The 23141-nt window shown below is 43.6% G+C and overlaps 1 protein-coding gene across 2 annotated transcripts in view; it reads left to right on the top strand.

Annotated features, from left to right (window-relative positions):
- WDR11 (WD repeat domain 11) overlaps positions 1-23141 on the top strand; it is a 61444-nt gene that overhangs the window by 17880 nt on the left and 20423 nt on the right. For both annotated transcript variants that reach the window (XM_075257483.1, XM_075257482.1), the window contains exons 9-16: positions 8719-8822; positions 9956-10126; positions 10729-10813; positions 11596-11702; positions 16134-16209; positions 16433-16541; positions 19126-19250; positions 20495-20642. In XM_075257483.1, coding sequence (XP_075113584.1) covers positions 8719-8822; positions 9956-10126; positions 10729-10813; positions 11596-11702; positions 16134-16209; positions 16433-16541; positions 19126-19250; positions 20495-20642 — 925 coding nt within the window. The remainder of the gene's footprint in view (positions 1-8718; positions 8823-9955; positions 10127-10728; positions 10814-11595; positions 11703-16133; positions 16210-16432; positions 16542-19125; positions 19251-20494; positions 20643-23141) is intronic.

Raw genomic sequence — 23141 nt, 5'->3', positions numbered from 1 at the left:
GGCCACCTACTATACGCTGGATGGGCCGGCAGATTTAGCTAGACATCCATATTTCACAGTGTCTCAGAAGATTGCAGCTTCAGCTCCTTGACTTGTCTCCGGTCCCATTAGAGCTAAGAAGGAGACAGACCCTTTATTTGTCTGTAATGGAGCTCGGAGGTAAAACAGCGCTGTGCCGGGTTACGATGAATAATGCATTTATTATAATGGTTCCTACGTGGGCATTTTAATTTGGGGGCTCAGCGGCCCTTTTAAAAAGGAGATTTTTTTTATTTTTTTTTTATTTTCACGACGTGAAATACCATCCCAAGATCTCCATATTCCCATGGCAACAAGACTTGTTAAAGTGTATCTCAAACTTGTACGAAGAGTTCCATCAGCATATCATTTGTTTTATGCGCTACCCAAGATACGTGTGGGATAAGCTATGCATAAAAATCGCCTACCTGTACGGCACGCTTTCATGTGAATCATTTTAGAGAAGCGCCGCAGGTTACAGACTCGAGAAAGACGACCTTACAAAAATGTTTCGCAAAAATTCCTCCAGGTCTTTTCTAATGTAAAAAAGGTGTTAAATGTCACTATTAGCACCTGAACTGCTAAATAAGCATATGTATCTGTTACCCCGGTCTCGCTCCCATCGTACTTAACATTCTCCGGCGGTGTATTTATTGAGTTCATCCATGCAATGTTTATTCGGGATTATTAAACTTGGGCTTGTAGGCATAATCAAGTCATTATCTGTCGTTTCACGCAATGCTGCCATTTCGATAAGACGCAGAAGGATTCCCTGCAGCAGTCTATGTTATTAGCCTCCTGTATCTCCCGCACAATTACCATATGTTCCGCATTGGAGTATGCTCAGATGAGAAAAGCCAGTCTTATCCTTGGGAATAGGGCGCCTCCAAAAGCCAGACTTTGTGGAGAAGTGGGATGCACTTTGTGACATGGGCTTGTCATTCCATCGGGGCTCTGTAACATTCTGGGTGGTCGCTTCAAGGGGTTGAGGGTCGGACGTAAATAGGCAAAAATAACCAATTATGGAGGCTCATGGTCCATTCTTGTGGCCTGGAAATCACTGACATGCCTTGGAAGGAGAGGAACATACAGATTGTATAGGGGTTTTTTTGTTTGTTTTTTTAACAGTTTTATTTATTTTGCTTATTTATATGGCGCCATCATATTTTGTAGCGATTTTATAGAGACAGTGTCAACATCGTCTCAAGTGGGGTGTGCAATCTCAACTTATTATGCTTACTTACAGTCCTATGAAAAAGTTTGGGCACCCCTATTAATCTTAATCATTTTTAGTTCTAAATATTTTGGTGTTTGCAACAGCCATTTCAGTTTGATATATCTAATAACTGATGGACACAGTAATATTTCAGGATTGAAATGAGGTTTATTGTACTAACAGAAAATGCGCAATATGCATTAAACCAAAATTTGACCGGTGCAAAAATATGGGCACCTCAACAGAAAAGTGACATTAATATTTAGTACATCCTCCTTTTGCAAAGATAACAGCCTCTAGTCGCTTCCTGTAGCTTTTAATCAGTTCCTGGATCCTGGATGAAGGGATTTTGGACCATTTCTTTCTACGAAACAATTCAAGTTCAGTTAAGTTTGATGGTCGCCGAACATGGACAGCCCGCTCTCAAATGATCTGAAAACAAAGATTGTTCAACATAGTTGTTCAGGGGAAGGATACAAAACGTTGTCTCAGAGATTTAACCTGTCAGTTTCCACTGTGAGGAACATAGTAAGGAAATGGAAGACCACAGGAACAGTTCTTGTTAAGCCCAGAAGTGGCAGGCCAAGAAAAATATCAGAAAGGCAGAGAAGAAGAATGGTGAGAACAGTCAAGGACAATCCACAGACCACCTCCAAAGAGCTGCAGCATCATCTTGCTGCAGATGGTGTCACTGTGCATCGGTCAACTATACAGCGCACTTTGCACAAATAGAAGCTGTATGGGAGAGTGATGAGAAAGAAGCCGTTTCTGCACGTACGCCACAAATAGAGTTGCCTGAGGTATGAAAAAGCACATTTGGACAAGGCAGCTTCATTTTGGAAACAAAAATTGAGTTGTTTGGTTATAAAAAAAAGGCGTTATGCATGGCGTCCAAAAAGAAACAGCATTCCAAGAAAAACACATGCTACCCACTGTAAAATTTGGTGGAGGTTCCATCATGCTTTGGGGCTGTGTGGCCAATGCCGGCACCGGGAATCTTGTTAAAGTTGAGGGTCGCATGGATTCCACTCAGTATCAGCAGATTCTTGAGAATAATGTTCAAGAATCAGTGACGAAGTTGAAGTTACGCCGGGGATGGATATTTCAGCAAGACAATGATCCAAAACACCGCTCCAAATCCTCAGGCATTCATGCAGAGGAACAATGACAATGTTCTGGAATGGCCATCCCAGTCCCCAGACCTGAATATCATTGAACATCTGTGGGATGATTTGAAGCGGGCTGTCCATGCTCGGCGACCATCTAACTTAACTGAACTTGAATTGTTTGTCCAAAATCCCTTTATCCAGGATCCAGGAACTGATTAAAAGCTACAGGAAGCGACTAGAGGCTGTTATCTTTGCAAAAGGAGGATGTACTAAATATTAATGTCACTTTTCTGTTGAGGTGCCCATACTTTTGCACCGGTCAAATTTTGGTTTAATGCATATTGCGCATTTTCTGTTAGTACAATAAACCTCATTTCAATCCTGAAATATTACTGTGTCCATCAGTTATTAGATATAATCAAACTGAAATGGCTGTTGCAAATACCAAAATATTTAGAACTAAAAATGATTAAGATTAATAGGGGTGCCCAAACTTTTTCATAGGACTGTATATAGTGCCAACATATTCTGCAGCGCTTTACAGACATTGACAGTCACTGTCCCATTTAGGACTCACAATCTACAGTCCCTATCAGTATGTCTTTGGTGTGTGGAAAGAAACCCACGCAAACACGGGGAGAACATACAAACTCCTTGCAGATGTTGTCCTTGGCAGGATTCGAACCTAGGACTCCAGTGCTACCCATGGGCCACTGTGCTGCCCTCAATTCCTTAGCGTATATCTTTCAGCTCTTACAATATTGTGTAGTATAAGGTCGATAGTATACCAGTATTGAGCAGTCCATACACAGTAGACAGTTGCCAGCCAAACATGACCATTTTGCTGGGTTCACATCGTTGCCAGAGACTCTGTTGAGGTAGTGACCTCCGCCAGAATACGGGTGACTTCCAGTGGTCAGTCACCTGCTCCAAATCAATCATGCATGTGCACGCTGACAAAGATAAACACTGACGTTGATGCAGTTTCAATCTCAGTCCATGCAACTGGGCACTCTGGCTGCTCACACAGTACTGAGGTTTATTGAGGAAGTTACAGTTTTTATACAGGAATGCAAGAGATAAGGTAGTAGGCAGGCTGTGAGCATATACGTCTTGTATCCGAATACACTGGCGATCAGTCATTGGCTCTTAATTTTCAACATCTCCTTAGGTTTCGATTCCCCGAAAATGATACTGTCTTTCTTGTAAACCACATGACGATCGTGTGCGTCAGCCTCTGGGTGCGGTACTGGATACAGGCGCCATCTTAATGTATAAACGTTGCACAAAGAAAAATATAATTTCTTAAGCAGTATAAAGCATGTATAAAAATAAGAATGGACATGGTCTACCTTCACAACTCCACCGCAGAAACCACTGAGAATTGGAGGATGTTTCTCTCCACTGCTTTCAGTTTTCAAATGGCAGACCCCATTATGGTCATTGGGGTCTGTTGGGGTGACCTTGTGCAACTGCTGAAGCGGTTTGTCTCTCTGTCATTCAGGTCCCCTAGTGTAATGTGTATGGGGGGCCTGCCAACCTCCGAAATCTGTAAATCGGGAGAACTAATGTAGTGTCCCTGTGGGATCGCTACTAAAGGATTTATTAAAGGGATTATCCTCTATCTTCAATTGATGGCCTATCCCAGCACTCAGGACCCCAGCAGATTACTGGCTCCGAGGCAGCACAGAAGAGCCATGTTGCTCACTCATGCACAGTCTAACATTGGGTGTAGGTACTGCAGCACTGTCTCATAGATTGTGTGCTTTGTTACCAGTCATCTGGGTGTCTGACCCCTTCAGATCTAATATTGATGGCCTATCCTAAGGATCTTGGATCACACATTCTTAGTAGCCCAGTAAGACAGCCTAAGCGTAGATCATGAGAAGAATACTTCTGGACAGTCCCTTTAATCTTGCACACTCTTTTTACTTGGATTTTTCATAAATTCTGAATTTTTTTGTCAAATTTCTCAATATGCCCATGGAGCCGAAAGCTTCTTAAGACTAAGCTCACACTACCATTATTTAATACCCATTGTTCTCATCCATTGCAGAATGAAAGAAATTGACATTAAATGTCAGAGGCAGATGGATCCCCTCCGTTGGGTGTCTGCCTACATTCCATTCTTCCATCGTGTTACTTTTCTGACAGAGGAACGTGTCCTGCCTGCACGACTATCTCTTCTGTTACTACATAAAAAAAATGACAGAAGACAATGTCCTCCATGTTATTTGCAGGAGGCTTCATCTGTATCAGTTCTTCTGCTGCAGTCAATGTCTGTTGCTTTCGTCCTATGATGGATGACAGCAGTGGACATTAATAACGGTACTATGAACATGGCCTTATTAAGGGGGGTTTTCGAGTTGTTTTTGTTACTCTTAAGATATCACATGGATATAACTTTAATAAATGTGATTGTACTTATCTTATTTTGTTCTGTGTGATGAAATGACATCCCATGATCACAGTAAGGGCTTCATTGCGCTCTCTAAGACCCCAAACCCATGAACCTAATAATAGAACATGACATTATCATTTCTGCACTCTGTTCAGTGACTTCACCCCGATCCCTTGACACGTTCTCTTTGGTATAATTGGTTATTGATCACACTTCTCCCGTACCCTGTAGAACTGTAGTATACACTCACCGGCCACTTTATTAGGTACACCATGCTAGTAACGGGTTGGACCCCCTTTTGCCTTCAGAACTGCCTCAATTCTTCGTGGCATAGATTCAACAAGGTGCTGGAAGCATTCCTCAGAGATTTTGATCCATATTGACATGATGGCATCACACAGTTGCCGCAGATTTGTCGGCTGCACATCCATGATGCGAATCTCCCGTTCCACCACATCCCAAAGATGCTCTATTGGATTGAGATCTGGTGACTGTGGAGGCCATTGGAGTACAGTGAACTCATTGTCATGTTCAAGAAACCAGTCTGAGATGATTCCAGCTTTATGACATGGCGCATTATCCTGCTGAAAGTAGCCATCAGATGTTGGGTACATTGTGGTCATAAAGGGATGGACATGGTCAGCAACAATACTCAGGTAGGCTTTGGCGTTGCAACGATGCTCAATTGGTACCAAGGGGCCCAAAGAGTGCCAAGAAAATATTCCCCACACCATGACACCACCACCACCAGCCTGAACCGTTGATACAAGGCAGGATGGATCCATGCTTTCATGTTGTTGACGCCAAATTCTGACCCTACCATCCGAATGTCGCAGCAGAAATCGAGACTCATCAGACCAGGCAACGTTTTTCCAATCTTCAATTGTCCAATTTTGATGAGCTTGTGCAAATTGTAGCCTCAGTTTCCTGTTCTTAGCTGAAAGGAGTGGCACCCGGTGTGGTCTTCTGCTGCTGTAGCCCATCTGTAGCCTCAAAGTTCGACGTACTGTGCGTTCAGAGATGCTCTTCTGGCTACCTTGGTTGTAACGGGTGGCTATTTGAGTCACTGTTGCCTTTCTATCAGCTCAAACCAGTCTGGCCATTCTCCTCTGACCTCTGGCATCAACAACGCATTTCCGCCCACAGAACTGCCGCTCACTGGATGTTTTTTCTTTTTCGGACCATTCTCTGTAAACCCTAGAGATGGTTGTGCGTGAAAATCCCAGTAGATCAGCAGTTTCTGAAATACTCAGACCAGCCCTTCTGGCACCAACAACCATGCCACGTTCAAAGGCACTCAAATCACCTTTCTTCCCCATACTGATGCTCGGTTTGAACTGCAGGAGATTGTCTTGACCATGTCTACATGCCTAAATGCACTGAGTTGCCGTCATTTGATTGGCTGATTAGAAATTAAGTGTTAACGAGCAGTTGGACAGGTGTACCTAATAAAGTGGCCGGTGAGTGTATTTACAGTGCTCATACACTTAGAGGACGTTTCATGTCTTCAACTCAGAAAACCCCCTTAAATAAGGCCACTACTATGAGTACTGTTATTAAGACAGGGCATGTCCTAAACCATTACAGAGCCCATCGTGGCATTCTGCTCCGGATTAGGCCCAAATGAATGGGCACAATAGGGAGGGAGCCTTGCGCCGCGGACGCTGCAGCTGATTAAGCCGCAGAATCCGCCGTAAGAAGGGTCATCTCGCTTTTTTTTCCCGCTACAAGCTAGCAGAAAAAAGAAGCAAAAGGCTCTCATTGAAGTCAATAGGAGCCGATTTTTGAGGCGGAATCCGCATCAAAATCCACTGCCAAAAAACTCTGTGTGAACTTTGACCCTGAAATCTGGCAGGGCTGAACGACGCCAGTTTGAACAGTGTTTTGTCCCTTCTGGGCTATTTTACTAATTTTCATTTCTTAGGCTAAAGCCCCTCGTTGTTGCAGATTTCGCTGTGGTTTTTTGAGCCAAAGCCAAGTATTATGGGAGTTGTAGTACCTTGGCTTGTCCAGTATGTGGCCATGGATCTGTCACTGATGCAGATTATGACTAAGGCTATTTTTACATCTGCACCAGAGACCAGCCGGGGACCCTGTTGAACAGTCTGCTGAAAATCGGAATAGAAAAAATCCTGCAAGTCCAACTTTTTCCTCCACCGGATTCAGTTTACAAACAATGGACCCCATTATAGTCAATGTGGTCCTCAGGGTGCCATGTGTAACCGCTGTTTCAGCAGTCTGATTCTCTGTTCTTTGGGTCCCCCAATGCTGATGTGAACTTAGCGTTAGCACATTAGGTTCTGGTCACGGAGAAGCGTTCACGTACAAGGACGCATTTCCCCCTTTCTAATAAGCCTGTTGTGATATTCCACAGAATTTTCTAATTTCTGTAACAACCAATACTTATCTGCTCATGTGCGCTGTCAGGGAACACTTAATGATTGTTGAATTGCTGTCAGTATAGTCTTCACGGGAGGAACGTTGTCAGAAAGTACGCACGCCATGTTTATAGGGTGTCTGAGCACTTGTGTGACAGCAATTGTGCTGATTACCAATTGCTAGAAAGTAGCTGTCACGCCGTCGAACTACTCGCTCTTATCTCCGCTGTCGCTGGCAGGAGGATTCGTTACAAATATTAGTAATCCATCACGTTAGAGATGGAATAAAAATAGCAGGGTTCACGCTACAAAATAACATGGCCGTCTTCCTTTTTAACTTTGTGTAAGTGCGAAAGGGAATGATGGTGGTTGTCAACATGAGAGCGCTCATTATGTACAAAGAGTGAGTAGTATAGCTACACCGGAAAACCAGACAAGGTACTTTGTAGGCTTGAATGGTAAGGGCGCTCCGTTAACTCAGAAATCCCAAAAAGCAGAATATTTTTTACAATGTGTCAGAAAATTCATGTTCAGGAGGTGTTATGTTTTTTTGTTTTTTTTTGATCATTCGGTTTGATTTGTTAGTGTTATGCTAGCGCTCAGGTCTCCGTCGTCCAGGTCCACACGGGGACCCAAAAGACAGAAACCCTATCTTCTTAAAAAGCAGTTACCCCCATAGACTATAATGGGGTCTACCAGGTTTCTGTCTGATTTTCCTCCCAGGTAAAAGTAAAGGTCCACCAGAGCATAAAGTAATTTTATGGTAGAATTTTTGTCCCCCCCCCCCCCCGATCAGTATGTCTTTGGAGTATGGGAGGAAGCCCACACAAACACGGGAAGAACATACAAACTCCTTGCAGATGTTGTCCTTGGCAGGATTTGAACCCCGGACTCCAGCACTGCAAAGCTGAAGTGCTAACCACTGAGCCACTGTTCTGCCCTTATTTTGGTTTTGCTACTCAAACTAAGGATCTATCATTTGTCTGTGAGTTTCCAATTCTTAAGTACTTAACTGGGAAGACAATAAACGCAATAGACATTGGCATCTGTGAATCCTTCTAAATGACTCTCCTGGAAGTATCGGACCTTCCAATTTAAAGATATGTTTCGTCCATGGGAATGGTGCCTTTAGGGCGTTGCTTCCCGTCAGAGTTGTCATAATATAGTATATGATGTATATATACATCATATTTTCCAGGACTTATTAATTAAAGATTTATCCTTCAATTAAAGATTAGCAGGGGCCCAACACCCGGGCCTTGGGCTGATCATCTGTGTGAAGGGAATGTCACATGACCTGTGAAGCGGGAGATGCATAGGCCTGCGTAGGGGCTGTAGACTCAAAACGGTAGGAGGTTTTTAATGAAAGCTACTTACAGAGATGTTTAATTTTTTACTTTTTTTAGTTGCCTGGGAGAAATAATAATAAAAAAATCTTCTTGGTATAGAGAATGTAGGTGAAGCTACATAACAGGTGGCTAGAGATCAGTGACTGTATGACAGCTAATGTTCTATAACCTTGTCAGGCTGTATATAGCACAGTTCAGTTAGGATGTAATGCTTGATCTATTGTAACGCTTGCTTTCTCTTCTACAGCGGCTCCAATACTTGCACTTTATATGCTCCGCTGTCATTCTGTGGGAAAGCCGTGGGACTTCTGCAGAAGAAACGTCCAGATCTCTCACTTGACAGTATGATAGGTAAGACGCTCTATAGACCTCTCTCTACATCTATTTACAAGGCATCTTATACTCGCAGTACTTCTAGCTTGGAGGAGAGAAATAATGGCGTAAAATATGCGGCCCCTGAAATGGACATTGGACGCATAAATCCCACTATATGACTCCGAAATCTGGACGTACATTCAGTTTGCCCGCTTACGTAACATCGGGCAGCGTCATATCTCTGTTGTGGTTATGAGTATAGGGGCACCCATAAAGTCTTGCTATATCTTTTGATAGACTGACACCGATGGCACCCAACACACCCCATTTTTCCTGGCACAATGATGGAATCTGTAGTGGGGGCTCCATCCAAATTCTACATTTTGTTGAGAATTGCAATGTTCCATTGCCGTGAATCCGTGGTAAAAAAAATAAAAAATTGTCAAGTTTATGCAATATATAAAGTGTTAGTAGAGCGGCTATAGGCCAAGATGGACATTGCTTGAGCTCGTCCTGGTGAACGGACCCCCACTGATGTGCAAGTTATCCCCTATCCTATGAATAGGGAGCGAGTTTATTGAGAATCAACACAACGGTGACTCTTTCCCCCCAACACCACCTTCTTGTACCAGACAGATAATAGTTAATATCTTGGCAAGGGAGGCTCCGATTGGGAAATGGAACAATTGCATTTTATTCTCATATACTCAGCTATTGGACTATTCTGGTGATAGATTCCCTTCCATATATGGGCCAACCCCTGTAACTTTATATTTAAAAGTGGGCCTTCTAAACTAGATCACCCCTTTAAATCTGTATGAAAGTGATTCTGTGTTTCATTCCATAAATGTCGCCTTCCTTTCCAGCTAAGGTTACATTCACATCTCCATCTGAGACTCTGTTGCAGAGTCTGCTGAAAATTGTCGTAGAAAAAAGTCGGACTTTTTTCTCTGCCATTTTCAGTTTCAAAATGATGGACCCCTGACGCAGCCCATTATCATCAGTGCGGTCCATTGGGCTCCATGTGTAAGTGCTGTCTCTGTTGTTTGGGTCATCCTATGGATCCGAAGAATGGAGAGCCAGCGCTAGTGTAAAGCATAGTGTAAGGCATTTTCTGACGTAATCCATTGTACATCTGCCCACTCATAAAATCTTTTGCCACTTTACAGCGGGCCAAAGTCTGTCTGACTCTCTGCAGTCTGCAGGTTCTCAAGAAGTCCACCTCAAGTTCCTGCTCACCGGCCTCCTCTCGGGGCTGCCGCAGCCTCCATTTGTGGTGAGAATGTGCCCTCCCCTCACCACTAAGAATATCACGCTGTACAAACCCCTTCTTGCTGTAGGTAAGTCTGCCATATCACCCACAGGATCAAATTCATTACAAACTGTTGTTGACCATGAAATCCTCCAGACACAGTTTTTGTTATTCCCTAGAAAAGATTTATATTATACCCCTATAAGATTGTCTTAAAGTATAAAAAAAAAAAAAAAAAAAAATTTTGATAGTCTTCAGTAGTTGATACCTTTTTACACCCTACTGTGAAAATGTCAGCCAGCATGTGCACCTTCATGCAACTTTGCATCAACGAATGACATTTTATAAAAATGCTGAAAATTGTCTTATTTTTGGTCCATCAGAGCATACTCGCACACAATCTCTACCAAAAATAAAGACCTAGACTGGTTTACAAGTACAAGTCTCTTAAAGGGGTTGTTCCAGGACAGAGAATAAGCGTCCAATCGCCAGGTCCCCAGTAATCGGGAGGACAAGGGCCTGGAATTGTATTAAAGCATACATATCCTTGGGATAGACCATCAGTATCAGATTGGTGGGGGCCAACTCTTGGCACCCCCACAGAACGGCTAACCGCAGGGGTAGTTGTATACTCGTCATTCACAATTCTGCGTTTGGTTCACAACGCTTGACACTCTTCCTTCTTTCCAGGTACCAGCAATGGTTCAGTATTTGTGTACAATCTCACCAGTGGACTGCTCCACAAAGAGTTAAACATACATTCCTGCGAGGTCAGGTGAGTTGTATGGTAACGCTACGCTAGGTTGGGGAACGTCAAACAGATCACACAGTCCTAAAGTGCTGATAGGGGGGCGCAGCAAACCAGATTGTACAGATCTTACAGATCCAGTGATCAAAGTCAGCGTATACGCCAAGTGACACGTCCAGGTGTTTCATATAGGTTAGAAATTCTTTAATATTACAACCCATATGGAACATCTGCATGCGGAGAAGTAACGGCTAATGATTAGAGTATTGTGACCTCTTCAAGTATTTGGAAAATCTTAAAAGACTATTGTGGAGCGTATGTAATAGAGAATTACGCATCGCTACGCCGCTTGGCTCCTTGATTTTAACCACAAACATATAGGAACTTTGCAGGATTCAGGGACAGAGGAGAGTGTAAAAGTATTTGGAAATCTGGCTCTTCATTTTTTGGGATAAAAATATTCTTTGAAGTTTACCTCCAGTGAAAACCAAAATCATTGCGCTCGTTACTTTTCCAAGTTTAACTGTTTGTGGCTTGCTTAAAGTGATTTCTGTGGCCCTATCTGTGAGGATCATATGTAGGTAGGGTAAGTCCGGACACTTACAGCCTTTCTGAGTCGCATCACATTTTACTGTTTTTTTTGTTTTTGGAGATCATGATCCAAATCCCATAAACTTTTTTTTATCACCAAGTATATCTTTTTTACCTTTGTCCTATCCTGCAGCAGATATCACCTGACACAATGTCTTTAAGGGTGGGTTCACTCCAGCGCCCGATGACTCTTAGCCCTATGTTTTTGCTTCTTGCAGAGGCATCGAGTGGACCAGTCTCACAAGCTTCCTCTCCTTTGCCACCTCAACCCCAAACAACTCGGGATTGGTGAGAAATGAGCTACAACTGGTGGATCTTCTTACTGGTGAGTTAGTACAGACCGTTGTGTCTAAGGCATTATGTGCCTAGTAGTACGTCTGCTTGTCATGTGTGCATTCACTCATTAAAGGAGATTTCTTGGAGTATAAAATTGATGACCCCTCCTTCAGATAGGCCATCAGTATCAAATGGCTGGGGTTCGGACTCCTAGCCCCCTCATACGTGCCTACCATTCTGATTATCTGGCAATATCCTGAGAATTGGACCTCCAAAGGGGTTGAAGTTTATGCAAACATTGCCCAGAAGTGGGTGGTTTGGGGCAGTTCACTGATGGTTTACAGTATTGAGTTACCATGGGTTGCCAAGCTTTAGGATTGAGGGCCTATTCTTAGGATAGGTCATCAAAAGATAGTCGGGAGTCCGACACCCGGGCCCCAGACAACAAGCTGCTTAAAAAGGCTGCAGCTTCTTCAGTATTTGCCAAGTAGTGCCTTACATTTGTGCAGTGGCTGTTCTTGGTATCACAGCTAAGCCCGTTCACTTGAATGGGACAGCTGCGATCAGGCCATGTGACTAAAGAATGTAACGTTACATGGCTTGTGAATTGGGAGTGATGCTCAGGGAGCTTCAAGCAGCTAATCCACAGGAGTCCTGGGTGTTGGACCCCAATTGATAAGTTGTCATCATGTTAAAAGTCCTAGAAAACCCCTTGGGTTGGCTATACAAATGTTATGTGACTGAAGGGCTATGATGTTCAGACTAGCATAGTGTTTCCCTCCTTTGCTTTCTAAGCACAGCACCGTACATTTGAAGTGGCTGTGTCTGGTATTGCAATGCTGTCCCATTAACTTGAATGGGAAATCAAAAATCTGGAGTAGCAAACACACATACTACAAAATATACAGCTCTGTGCCTGGTAAACCATAAATGGGGATGTGGAGGCCATTGGGGGCGTCTCGGACCCTTATAGTCAGCTGATTGACAGGGTGCCAAGAAGGTGCGGACATCGATATCAATGCCCCCCTTTATTGACCTATTGCTGCACAGATTACTAAAAAGAAGGGGCAGCTGCATAGGTCAAACTCGGGCGGAGGGGGGCTGTTTCAGCTTTTCTCCTACACCAATCCTGACCCCACGTTGCATAGGGTCTTAAATGGGGATGTGTTGCAATCGAGATCTAGAAATGAAAACACCGCCTCCTCTAAGGATTTCTACTTATTCCAATAGTGTCAGAGCCGGTGGGAAAACAGCTATAAAAATATAGTAAAAACATGCTTTTTTTTTTCTATAAAACCGTCCTGTTGTAATATAATAGGGCACCCCGAGGCACAGCTTGACCAGAAGTTTTAAAGCAAATAACTGGAAATAGGTTTTAATTGCTTTGTGTCCTCAGCTGTTTTTGTAACTTTTTGGCAAAGGCCTGTTTCATAAGGAACGTTTCCAGCATACTTAACAATGCTTGCTATCAAACTCTCAATAACTGGACTCCTATGTGTACGCTACACGTTTATCCCCTAGATCAGCCTCATATATAGTAAGTGTGAATGGACATGGGACAGTCCCTTGAGCTCTTTTTTACTTTTATTATTTATCTTAGTGCCTATGAATGTGAAATATAATAAACAAGTACAGTAAGGCTCGCTTCACATCTGCGTTTGGGCCATTCCATAGCAGCATTTTTCTCTCTGCGTTTTTCGTGCGGGAACCACATGGACCCCATTATAGTCTATGGGGTCCGCGGGTTTCCTTAGGTAACTGTTTTTTTATGTGGTTTAGGTTTCATCCAGGCAGGTCCCCAAGTGGACTCCCTGAACGGACACCCATGTTGAACCAGGCTGAAGTCAACCAAGTCTATGTCTGATGGATAGGGAGAAAGGATCCAACCCCCAAGGGCTTAAGTGTTTGGTGGGGCCTGACCACCAGGTCCTGCAGTGATCAGGGACCAGAAGTCTCCGTCATATTCCTCCTTGTGAATAGAGCACCAGTTTTTGACCAGTATTCACCTCTATGGGGCTGCTGGGACTGCTTTCTCTGGTATCGCCGGCAGCCCCAAAAAAGTGAAAGGACTGCTGGTAACGCAAAGGTGTTCCATTCACAAGGAGGCTTTAGCAGTTCTTCGGTCCCCCTCCCCTTTGTTCCTCCTGGCAATCTGGTCCCTAGCCATTGGACACTTATCCCTCGTTCTGTGGATAGGGATAAATGTCCATAATGGGACAACCCCTTTAACTAGGTAATGTCATTGCACCAAGCTTTGCCTGAAGGAATAATACTGGTGAATATTATAGACTTTGTAATATATCAGAGAGAAGAGCAGGCTGATTTGCTGGCCCCTCGCCCTCTGCTAAACTTATTTTCACTGTGAAGATCCCTGCTCTGTCCTCTCTAGAAAGACTATAGGTCACATGTCCATAGACGTCTATGTATAAGTGCAGGAGATGACAGAAGAAAGACTGGCTTAGTCTGATGTTTGAGTCTTCTATCACAACCAAAGTACTCTACTCACATCAGCACGGTTGCATTGCAGTGCTGGAGTCCTGGGTTCGAATCCAGCCAAGGACAACATGTTCAAGGAGTTAGTATGTTCTCCCCAAGATTGTGTAGGTTCTCCATTTTCCTCCCTTAGGGAATTTAGATTGTGAATCCTATATGGGACAACGCTAAAGTGCTGCAGTATATGGTGGCGCTATACAATAAATAACAGTACTCTCTATGTGCAGTGTAGTATAGGTCCATTTACTATGATAGGTAACAGGAACTCTTATTATAAAATGTCTTTGAACATGGCGGATTTCATGCCATAAAGCAAATGTATACGATGTAGTAATTCAGACCTGGAGAGCGTTCTGTGATCTTTCTGGAAACGCGGAGTATAACCCTCATTAGGAGTGCTGTAATGGCCGGCGACTGCTCCACTAAGTAAACCTCTTTTCTCCAGTATGTTAAGTACTGTGGTTTCACGCTGTGCTTGGCAGCAGACTCGGCTTTCACAATGTGAATTATTTAGCACAGAGGTGATATGTGAGGCGGCTGGATCCATAGCACAGAATTCTGGGAATGTCAGACTAAGCCTGAAACCCCCCGAGGTGCTGAAATGAAAGAACGCTTACCTCCGTCTACCCGGACTAAGTAGTTATGGTCCGGTAATAAGATGTTTATTAGTAAGGTACTGAAATATTCACCAGCTCTGTTCAGTACATGTTAGTAGAGACGTTTTCAGATTTTATTATGACCGTATCGGTTCACGTGACAAGGCGGAATTATCATTGGAACATCCAGTATGTTTAGAAGTCATCTTAGATAGGTACAAATGGAAGGCTCAGATGGCCGCCAGCTATTCCTCCTGAAATTGAATCCTCCCACCCTCCTTCCCCCATGGTTGTCCATGGACCACATGTGCTTTCTTAATAGGGACAGGGGAGCGAGCCACTAATACCCACCTCTGGTCACAGATTATTTTGCATGAGAATGGACATATTGAAGTCCAACATGCCCACTGCCCCTTCAGTCCTGATTGGTAGATATCAGGAGACAGACTCCCAATGATTTGACACTGATGACCTAGTTTTGGTCGAGGCCGCACATTGCTTAAATGCCATGATTTTGCTGCGGCGTATTATAGTACCTGTAAAGTGGATGGGATTCTGGATAATCCCATCCATGCATTGCAGAAAAATGGCCGCAATGGACATGCTCCAATTTCAAGAACCGTCGCGTTTTTTTGTAAATCGCAGCATGTCAATTATACCTACAGAAACGCTGCCGTTTTCCATATATTTATAGCTGAAGTGGAAAATCCCCAGAGGAAACCACTGAGTTTTTTCCCACAGCGCATTTTGACTGCGGCCCACTACATGGGTCCTTAGCCTTAATAACCATCTTCTAAGTCCAGAAAGGCCTCGTTCATACGGGGCATGGGACCGCGTATTTTGGTTCTGAAGCGGGAAGCCGCGTCAGAATAGGACCAAGATGCGCCTGCCACCACTGTCGCAGCTTCCGACTGTCGCGGCTTCTCGCTCCGGAGTAGGCCCAATCCGGAGGGTGCTGCCGCAAGGTGAACGCCAGGACTGAATCAGCCGCGGAATCCGCCTGAAGAAAGGGCAGCTCGCTTCTTTTTTCCTTGAGCTGGAACAAACCGCTCACGGAAAATAGGAAGCTAGTGGTCTGCATAGACCTCTATTGTGAGGGGGCGGATTCTGAGGTGGATTCGGTGTCAAAATCCGCCCCTTCTTGCCCCATGTGAATGAGCCCTAAGTCCAGAAAGAGATCCAGCAGGAAGATGCTGTACATGTCCTTCCATTCATTTTCCCATTCATTTTAGAACCAGTACTGGCTTTGCCTCAAAAAACTGCACCAAAAACTGCATGTGTGAATCCATCTCTACTGCGGATGAAAGTATTATTGGCTGTGAGAGATTTTGTGATTACAGATGAACCTTTTTCTTGACCAAGCATACATGGACTCTTGTCTTCTATTTCAGGCAGAAGTATTTCTTTCAGAGGAGAGCGGGGGAATGACGAACAACCCATGGAAATGATTAAAGTGTCTCATCTAAAGTAAGCGCTCCTGTATGGCCGCACTATTGCAGAAATATTATGTGGATATGTCTAGATCTCGGTAATCTCGTGCTGCTCCTGAGTCATTTCAAGTAGTGCGTGGCAGATGTCGGCTTCTTCTGTTTGGGATGTATATTTGCTATAGCTGCGGCGCTGATATTCCTGCTCTTATCTCATGAAGAGATGATTATGCAGATCTGACATCTGTCCTTGTGTATTCCAGGCAGTATCTGGTCGTCGTGTTTAAAGACAAGCCAATGGAATTGTGGGATATCAGGACGTGTACCCTGCTGCGGGAGATGTCTAAAGTCTTCCCTACTGTAACAGCCCTGGTATGTTCTGCTGACGCCATTGTTTGTCTTTACTAATGGCTGATTCATTCTAATTAATTCATTAAGATAATTGGATGTTGTTTAGCCGCTTCCATAGAGGACACAATGTAGCACGCCACTCGCAGAACCTCAGTGATAATTGCAACATGGCAGCAAAGCAAGCTTGTTATATATATATATATATATATATATATATATATATATATATATATATATATATATATATATATATATATATATATATATATGTCCATCAGGTTCAGAGGATGGGAAGTGTCATGACAGTCTATATATTTCCATAACCATCAATGCTATTTTGCTGTAAGAAGACATATAATACTTTGATGCTGTCAGATGTGACTGTCATGACCAGCTCCTGGGTAGGCTATTCCACAGATTCATGGTCCTCACATGACTCTGGAGATTAAACTTTGTTTCTCCGGACAGGGAGAGTGCCCCTTGTCTTTGGAGGTAATAAAGAGGTAATATTACATCCCTGTCCCGTATGTCCTTACCTCTTTAATACAAGACTGTATCCTGCAGGCCTTAGAAGCAGCTGACTGACATTGGATGCTGTAATGTACACCTAGGTCCTTCTCCACCAGGGACTCGCCCAGCTTTACTCCGTCTAGGACATATATAGCATCCAGATTATTTTTACCCAGATGCGTAACCTTACATTTATCCAGTGTATTGCCAATACACTGTCAAAGAATGCCCTATTCAGATAATGTGTACACAGAAAAAACAAAAAATCTGGGAATAATTACGCGCTGCTGAAAGCTTGTAATCCTTTATTGGTTAAATAGCAACACGTTTCGACATGTAAACTGGTGTCTTCATCAGGCCCACTGTATAAAACGTACAATAAACACATATAAAATACATGTGGTGAATATACAATCCAAAATAAATAATTTAATAGACAACCATGATATAAATCATTTGTAAAAAAAAAAAAAAAAAAAATCACATAAATATATATAAAAAATTCCATATATAAAAGGCCATAAATGAAAAAAAAAAATTGCAGAAAGACTCAGTTAAAAACTAAGAAAAACAGACAAAAAATATATATTAATGATAATGTATTAAGAGTTGGTAAGTTAGACAATAATATAGTTACATAGTAGATGGGGTTGGATAAAGACATTAGTCCATCAAGTCCAACCTATATCCCTACAATATGATATAAAAACAGTACTGGCAGATAAATAAACAAATGGATAAACAAACAAAAGATACAAAGTGTTGATAAATAAGGTAAATGAATAAAATAAATAAAATAAAATTGCAGGTGGTCTGGATATAAATAATGAATGTGACATGGGGAATGGATGGCTAAGTAAGGACGGACTGAATAGATATTGTGGGAGGAAGATAATACGATATGAGGAAACCAAATGAAATAACTTAAGGACCGGAGCAGGCAGCTTACCCTGGTGATGTAGTAGATAACAAGCGAATGAATGCGTGGGTAAGGCGGGAAAATGTATAGGAGGCCGACACAGGGACGCCGGTGCTTACGTGGGGGGCTTAGTGTGTGACATGTGGAAGGTATTGAAGCCCGGGAAAGGAAGAACGGGAATCCTGCAAGGAAAGGGCATGTGCAAGAGATGCCCAGAGGGGGAGAGAGATGTGCAAGAGGAGAAGAGGGGGCAAAAGAGAAAAGGGTGCGGTGAGGGAATGGAGAGGAGAAGGAAATTGAGGAAAGGAGAGAGAGAAGAAAAACAGGAGGGATGGAAAATGTGGCAAAATGAGAGATATGAAAGAGGGGATGAGAGACGCAGGAGGGGGGGATAGGGTGAAAAAAGAAAGGGGAAGGGGGGAATGGGAAATAGAAAGACATGATTAAGATGTTAGGGGACGATAGAAAGAGAGGAAATTGAAAAGATGACATGAAATAGAAATAAGATAATATGGGAAGGGGAAGAAAAAAGGAGTAGGAGTGGGAGAAAGGGAAATCATAAGAGATAATGATGGAGGAACAGAATGGGGGGTGTATGAAATGTGTGTCGATGTATAAAAAGAAACCAAAAAATTCATAATGATATGGAGAGTAACTGAATATATGAATATATATATATATATATATATATATATATATATATATATATATATATATACACACATAATTGATTCACAAGGGTAAGGACTAGGAGAGGATCTACAGTTTTCCACAGTCTCCTTTGAAGTCTATAGTAAGTAGCAGCCAGGTATCATAGTACATGGGACCACTCCCAACAACCTAGACGTAGCACCAGTTATATATATTATCGTACCCATTAGACCTGGGGTGTTGTGGGACTCTATGCTTAGGATAGGTCTTCAGTACTAGATCGCTGTGGATTTGTCTGCTGGAGCTGCCCCGAATCCTTACATCACCTGATCAGTTGGGGTGCTGGAAGTTCCCACTACTTTCTTTTAGAAATCAGGTGGCCAGCCTTATGTATATATTCCCGTCCGCTTTATCTCATTTTATGTTTCGCCTTCTGAAAACCACATAATGTTTCTGAAGTGCTTTGCTCTGTGAATATTTGCTTGGCATTGTCACGCAGCGGTTTCTTCCTCCTTTATGTCTCAGGAATGGTCCCCTTCTCACAATCTGAAGAGTCTTCGTAAGAAACAGATGGCAGCTCGCGAGGCAATGGCACGTCAGACCGTCTCTTCAGACACTGATCTGAGCGGTGTCGAGTCCTCAGTCATCAGGTAATACATCTGGCAGCTCTCTGGCACTGTACTAATAGTTCAAAGCCTACTCACCATATCTTATATGTCACATACGAGACAGGGGAGCGGCATTGGAAGTTAAAAGGGTATTGGAAATCACAAATGAGCTGAACGTTTCTAGTTCAAATGAAGTTTGATGTTTTATAACAGAGATCACGTTTCGCAACTAGCAAAGGGCTCTATAACTATAACAAAGTTTTGACTTGAACAGACTGGAGCTCTTCCAGCCTATACAGAATACCCACCAATGCTGATTTTGCGCCATCGTAGTCCTGTGGCGCTCTACAAATATAGGCAACACTGTCCCAAGTCTAAATTTCCTATCAATATGTCTTTGCCGAGTGTGTGGGGGGTGGGGGGGCATAGAAACTCCTTGGATTTGAACCTGTGACTCCAGCAATACTGCAAAGCTATATTGCTAACCACTAAGCCACCAGGTTGCCCGTGGGGTTGGTTACAAAAGATACCATGGTGCTTAAAGGGGTTAGAAGTTGTAAATAAGATGGGTTAATGGGTGTTTGAATAACCGAACCCCCACCAGTCCCCTGAACGGAGTCCTTGTTGCCCCATCCTGATATAGCACTGGGCCAAGCATGCCCCCTGCCACTTCCATAGAGAATGGCTGGAAAGACCGTGCTAATTCCATTAGAAAAAATGGCCCCTACTAATCATGGTTCTGTCCTGTCGTATGGATGGGGGTAACTTCTAAACTTGGCACAATCCCTTTAAATGGTTTATCTGGCACTATGTTACTGGGCATCACTTCCTCTTCTCATGCAGTAACATCACATCTGTTGGTCATATGACCCCGCTGCAACTCAGTCCCATTCAAATGACTGGGGCTAAGATGCAATACCAAGCGCAGCCCCTATACAAGGCAAAGTCCTAACTTGTGTGTCTGCTTGCTTACGAGAAAGGAACTCGTTCTATATCCTTTTAGATAACACGACTGCCACTCGCTATTGCATTATATTGCTTTACTGCGCCTCAGCCAGTCACTGTCCATGCGGGTGATTTGGCAGAAGGAAGGCACAGACTTCTAAAGAAAAAAGGCCCATTATTGTCAAGGACTGATGACGGGAGCTGCTGCTTTGCCGCTTTGTAGATGTCTCCCATTATGGCCACTGGCTGTGCATTAATGCCGCACTAATGAGGCAATTAGAAGGAAGAGCGCTAAAGAGAATCGCCAAGTAGCTGGCGCCAGCATTTACCTGCCGTATTAGTCTGTTACAGGAGGCCGAGAGCAAGTCGGAGCTGAGCCAGAATATCTCTGCACGGGAACACTTTGTATTTGCAGACACAGATGGCCAAGTTTATCACCTTACTGTGGAAGGGAACAGCGTGAAAGACAGCGCCAGGATTCCCCCAGATGTGAGTTCATCTCTTTGCTTTTGTGCCAATGGCAGGTCTGCCCTGCAGGCATGTGAAGGGCATGGCGCCAGCAAGCTGCACAGCAAATTATTACTGTGTTTTCTTGTCATTGTTATTTCCTTGCCCAGTTTGCTTTATTCATTTTATAAGTGGTGACCGGGACGCAACAAACTGTAAAGACTTCACAAATCTCAGCGTTTTCTGTATAGAGCTAGTAGATTGGGGGGCTGAGAGGAGGGGGTTTCTATAACGTTGTACTATGACCACCCAATGACTGGCCCCATGATACTAGAGAAATCTCCAGCTGGAATTCAGAGGTTTGACCTTATAAATCCTAGTGTAATGAAGGCCACATTGTCGGATTACCACTACCACGTACTGCAATAAACAAGACATTTATGGTCACCTATTTGGAGAAATCCACTTCTCCCCTGTCCGGCACCCCATAGTACAGGGGACAGGCTCGCTGGTCTCTCCAGTATTTCACAACTCTCATAAACTACAATGGAGAGAGCTGCGCCCACTCACAGTCGCCTCCTCTCCATCCTGCCAAAACTGTCAGATGTTTATTCAGAGACAAGCAACCTTCAGCATTCCAGCTTGTACAACTACAAGTCCCAGCATGCATACTTGCTCTACTGTTCCTGTAACTCCATAGAAGTGAATGGAGCATGCTGGGAGTTGTAGTTTCACAGCAGCTGGAGTGACAAACATTGCTGATCCCCGGTATAGATATGGATTAAAGGTCTTCTACAGAGCAACCATTCTGGGTTGGGGTGACCATGGCTTTCGTGAAAATGTCTCCTATGGGAATACTCCAAGACAGGTGAAATTTGGGTTATAGTGATGTCACTGTTAAAAAGGGATCACTCCATAATAGGCTACCACTTTAGGAAGGTGGGAGTTGTGCAGACACGACCTGTAGGCAGTTGGCGCTTATGTCCTTGGTGCGTATGTGCAGGAACAATATAGAAGTGCTACACTAGGATTGCAACCCTTTCATTATTGCCAATACCACTTTGCAGGCATTGCTTTCCTTGCAATATGCCATCAATTTATAGAATATGAATATTTCTTTAAAATCGAACTAATAAAGTCACACATTCTCCCCTATAACTGTACCAGCCTGACGCTTGGGGGCGCTATAACCAGGGATATTCTGGCCATAGGTTATGTTTCCGCCTCTATATTTTAGAATATGTGATAGTTTTTGTGCTATGTTGCGTGTTGTTGTAGCTGATCGTCCTCTCTGTCCTTCTGTCTCTGTATAGGGCATCAGGCTACACTGTGTATATAAGCCTCTGTTCACTTTCCCGAGGAGACTAGTGACCCAGATAAAGGCAGCCAGCGATCATCTGCTCAGGATACGGTCACAAGTAGTCGTAAATATGACAGTGCAGTCAGTTTAGGATGGAAACTTATGTCAATGATATTTATTCTAGAATATTTGAGTTCATTACAGAGATTTTAATGCTATAGACACCTATGGATGAAAATGATCATGTCCTGTAGTAAAGAAGACTATTGCTTATCTTGTTTTTCATATATCTTTCCTCTTCCCTTCTGATGTATATTTCTTGATTCCCTCCTCCTTTATTCCAAAGTGAGCTCTGTAGACTGTCATCCCCCACACTATGAGTTGCTATAGACAATCTTTCCCCTACATTTTGCTGTGAGCTTCTGTAGATGATCTCCCCCATGCCTTGCTGTGAGCTGCTGTAGATAGATAATCCCCCCCTTTTCCTACACTGTGCTATGCGATTCTGTAGATGATCCCTCCTCACTTATGTGCTTTAAGTTGCTGTAGGTGATCCCCTCTCCATGCTGTGCTTTGAGTTGCTGTAGATGATCTCTCCTGCATGCTGTGCTTTGAGTTGCTGTAGATGACCCCCCCCTCCATGCTGTGCTTTGAGTTGCTGTAGATGACCCCCCTCCATGCTGTGCTTTGAGTTGCTGTAGATATCCCCCCTCCATGTTGTGCTGTGAGTTGCTGTAGATGACCCCCCCCCATGCTGTGCTTTAAGTTGCTGTAGATGACCCCCCTCCATGCTGTGCTTTGAGTTGCTGTAGATGATTCCCCCCTCCATGCTGTGCTTTGAGTTGCTGTAGATGATCCCCTCTCCATGCTGTGCTTTGAGTTGCTGTAGATGATTCCCCCCTCCATGCTGTGCTTTGAGTTGCTGTAGATGACCCCCCTCCATGCTGTGCTTTGAGTTGCTGTAGATGACACCCGTCCATGCTGTGCTTTGAGTTGCTGTAGATGATCCCCTCTCCATGCTGTGAGTTGCTGTAGATGATCCCCTCTCCATGCTGTGCTTTGAGTTGCTGTAGATGATTCCCCCCTCCATGCTGTGCTTTGAGTTGCTGTAGATGACCCCCCCCCATGCTGTGCTTTGAGTTGCTGTAGATGACACCCGTCCATGCTGTGCTTTGAGTTGCTGTAGATGATCCCCTCTCCATGCTGTGCTTTGAGTTGCTGTAGATGATCCCCTCTCCATG

This window comes from Leptodactylus fuscus, chromosome 10, assembly GCF_031893055.1.
Source record: "Leptodactylus fuscus isolate aLepFus1 chromosome 10, aLepFus1.hap2, whole genome shotgun sequence".
Lineage (NCBI taxonomy): Eukaryota > Metazoa > Chordata > Amphibia > Anura > Leptodactylidae > Leptodactylus > Leptodactylus fuscus.
The sequence above is the reverse complement of the archived record's forward strand: the minus strand, read 5'-3'. Positions and strand labels throughout refer to the sequence as shown.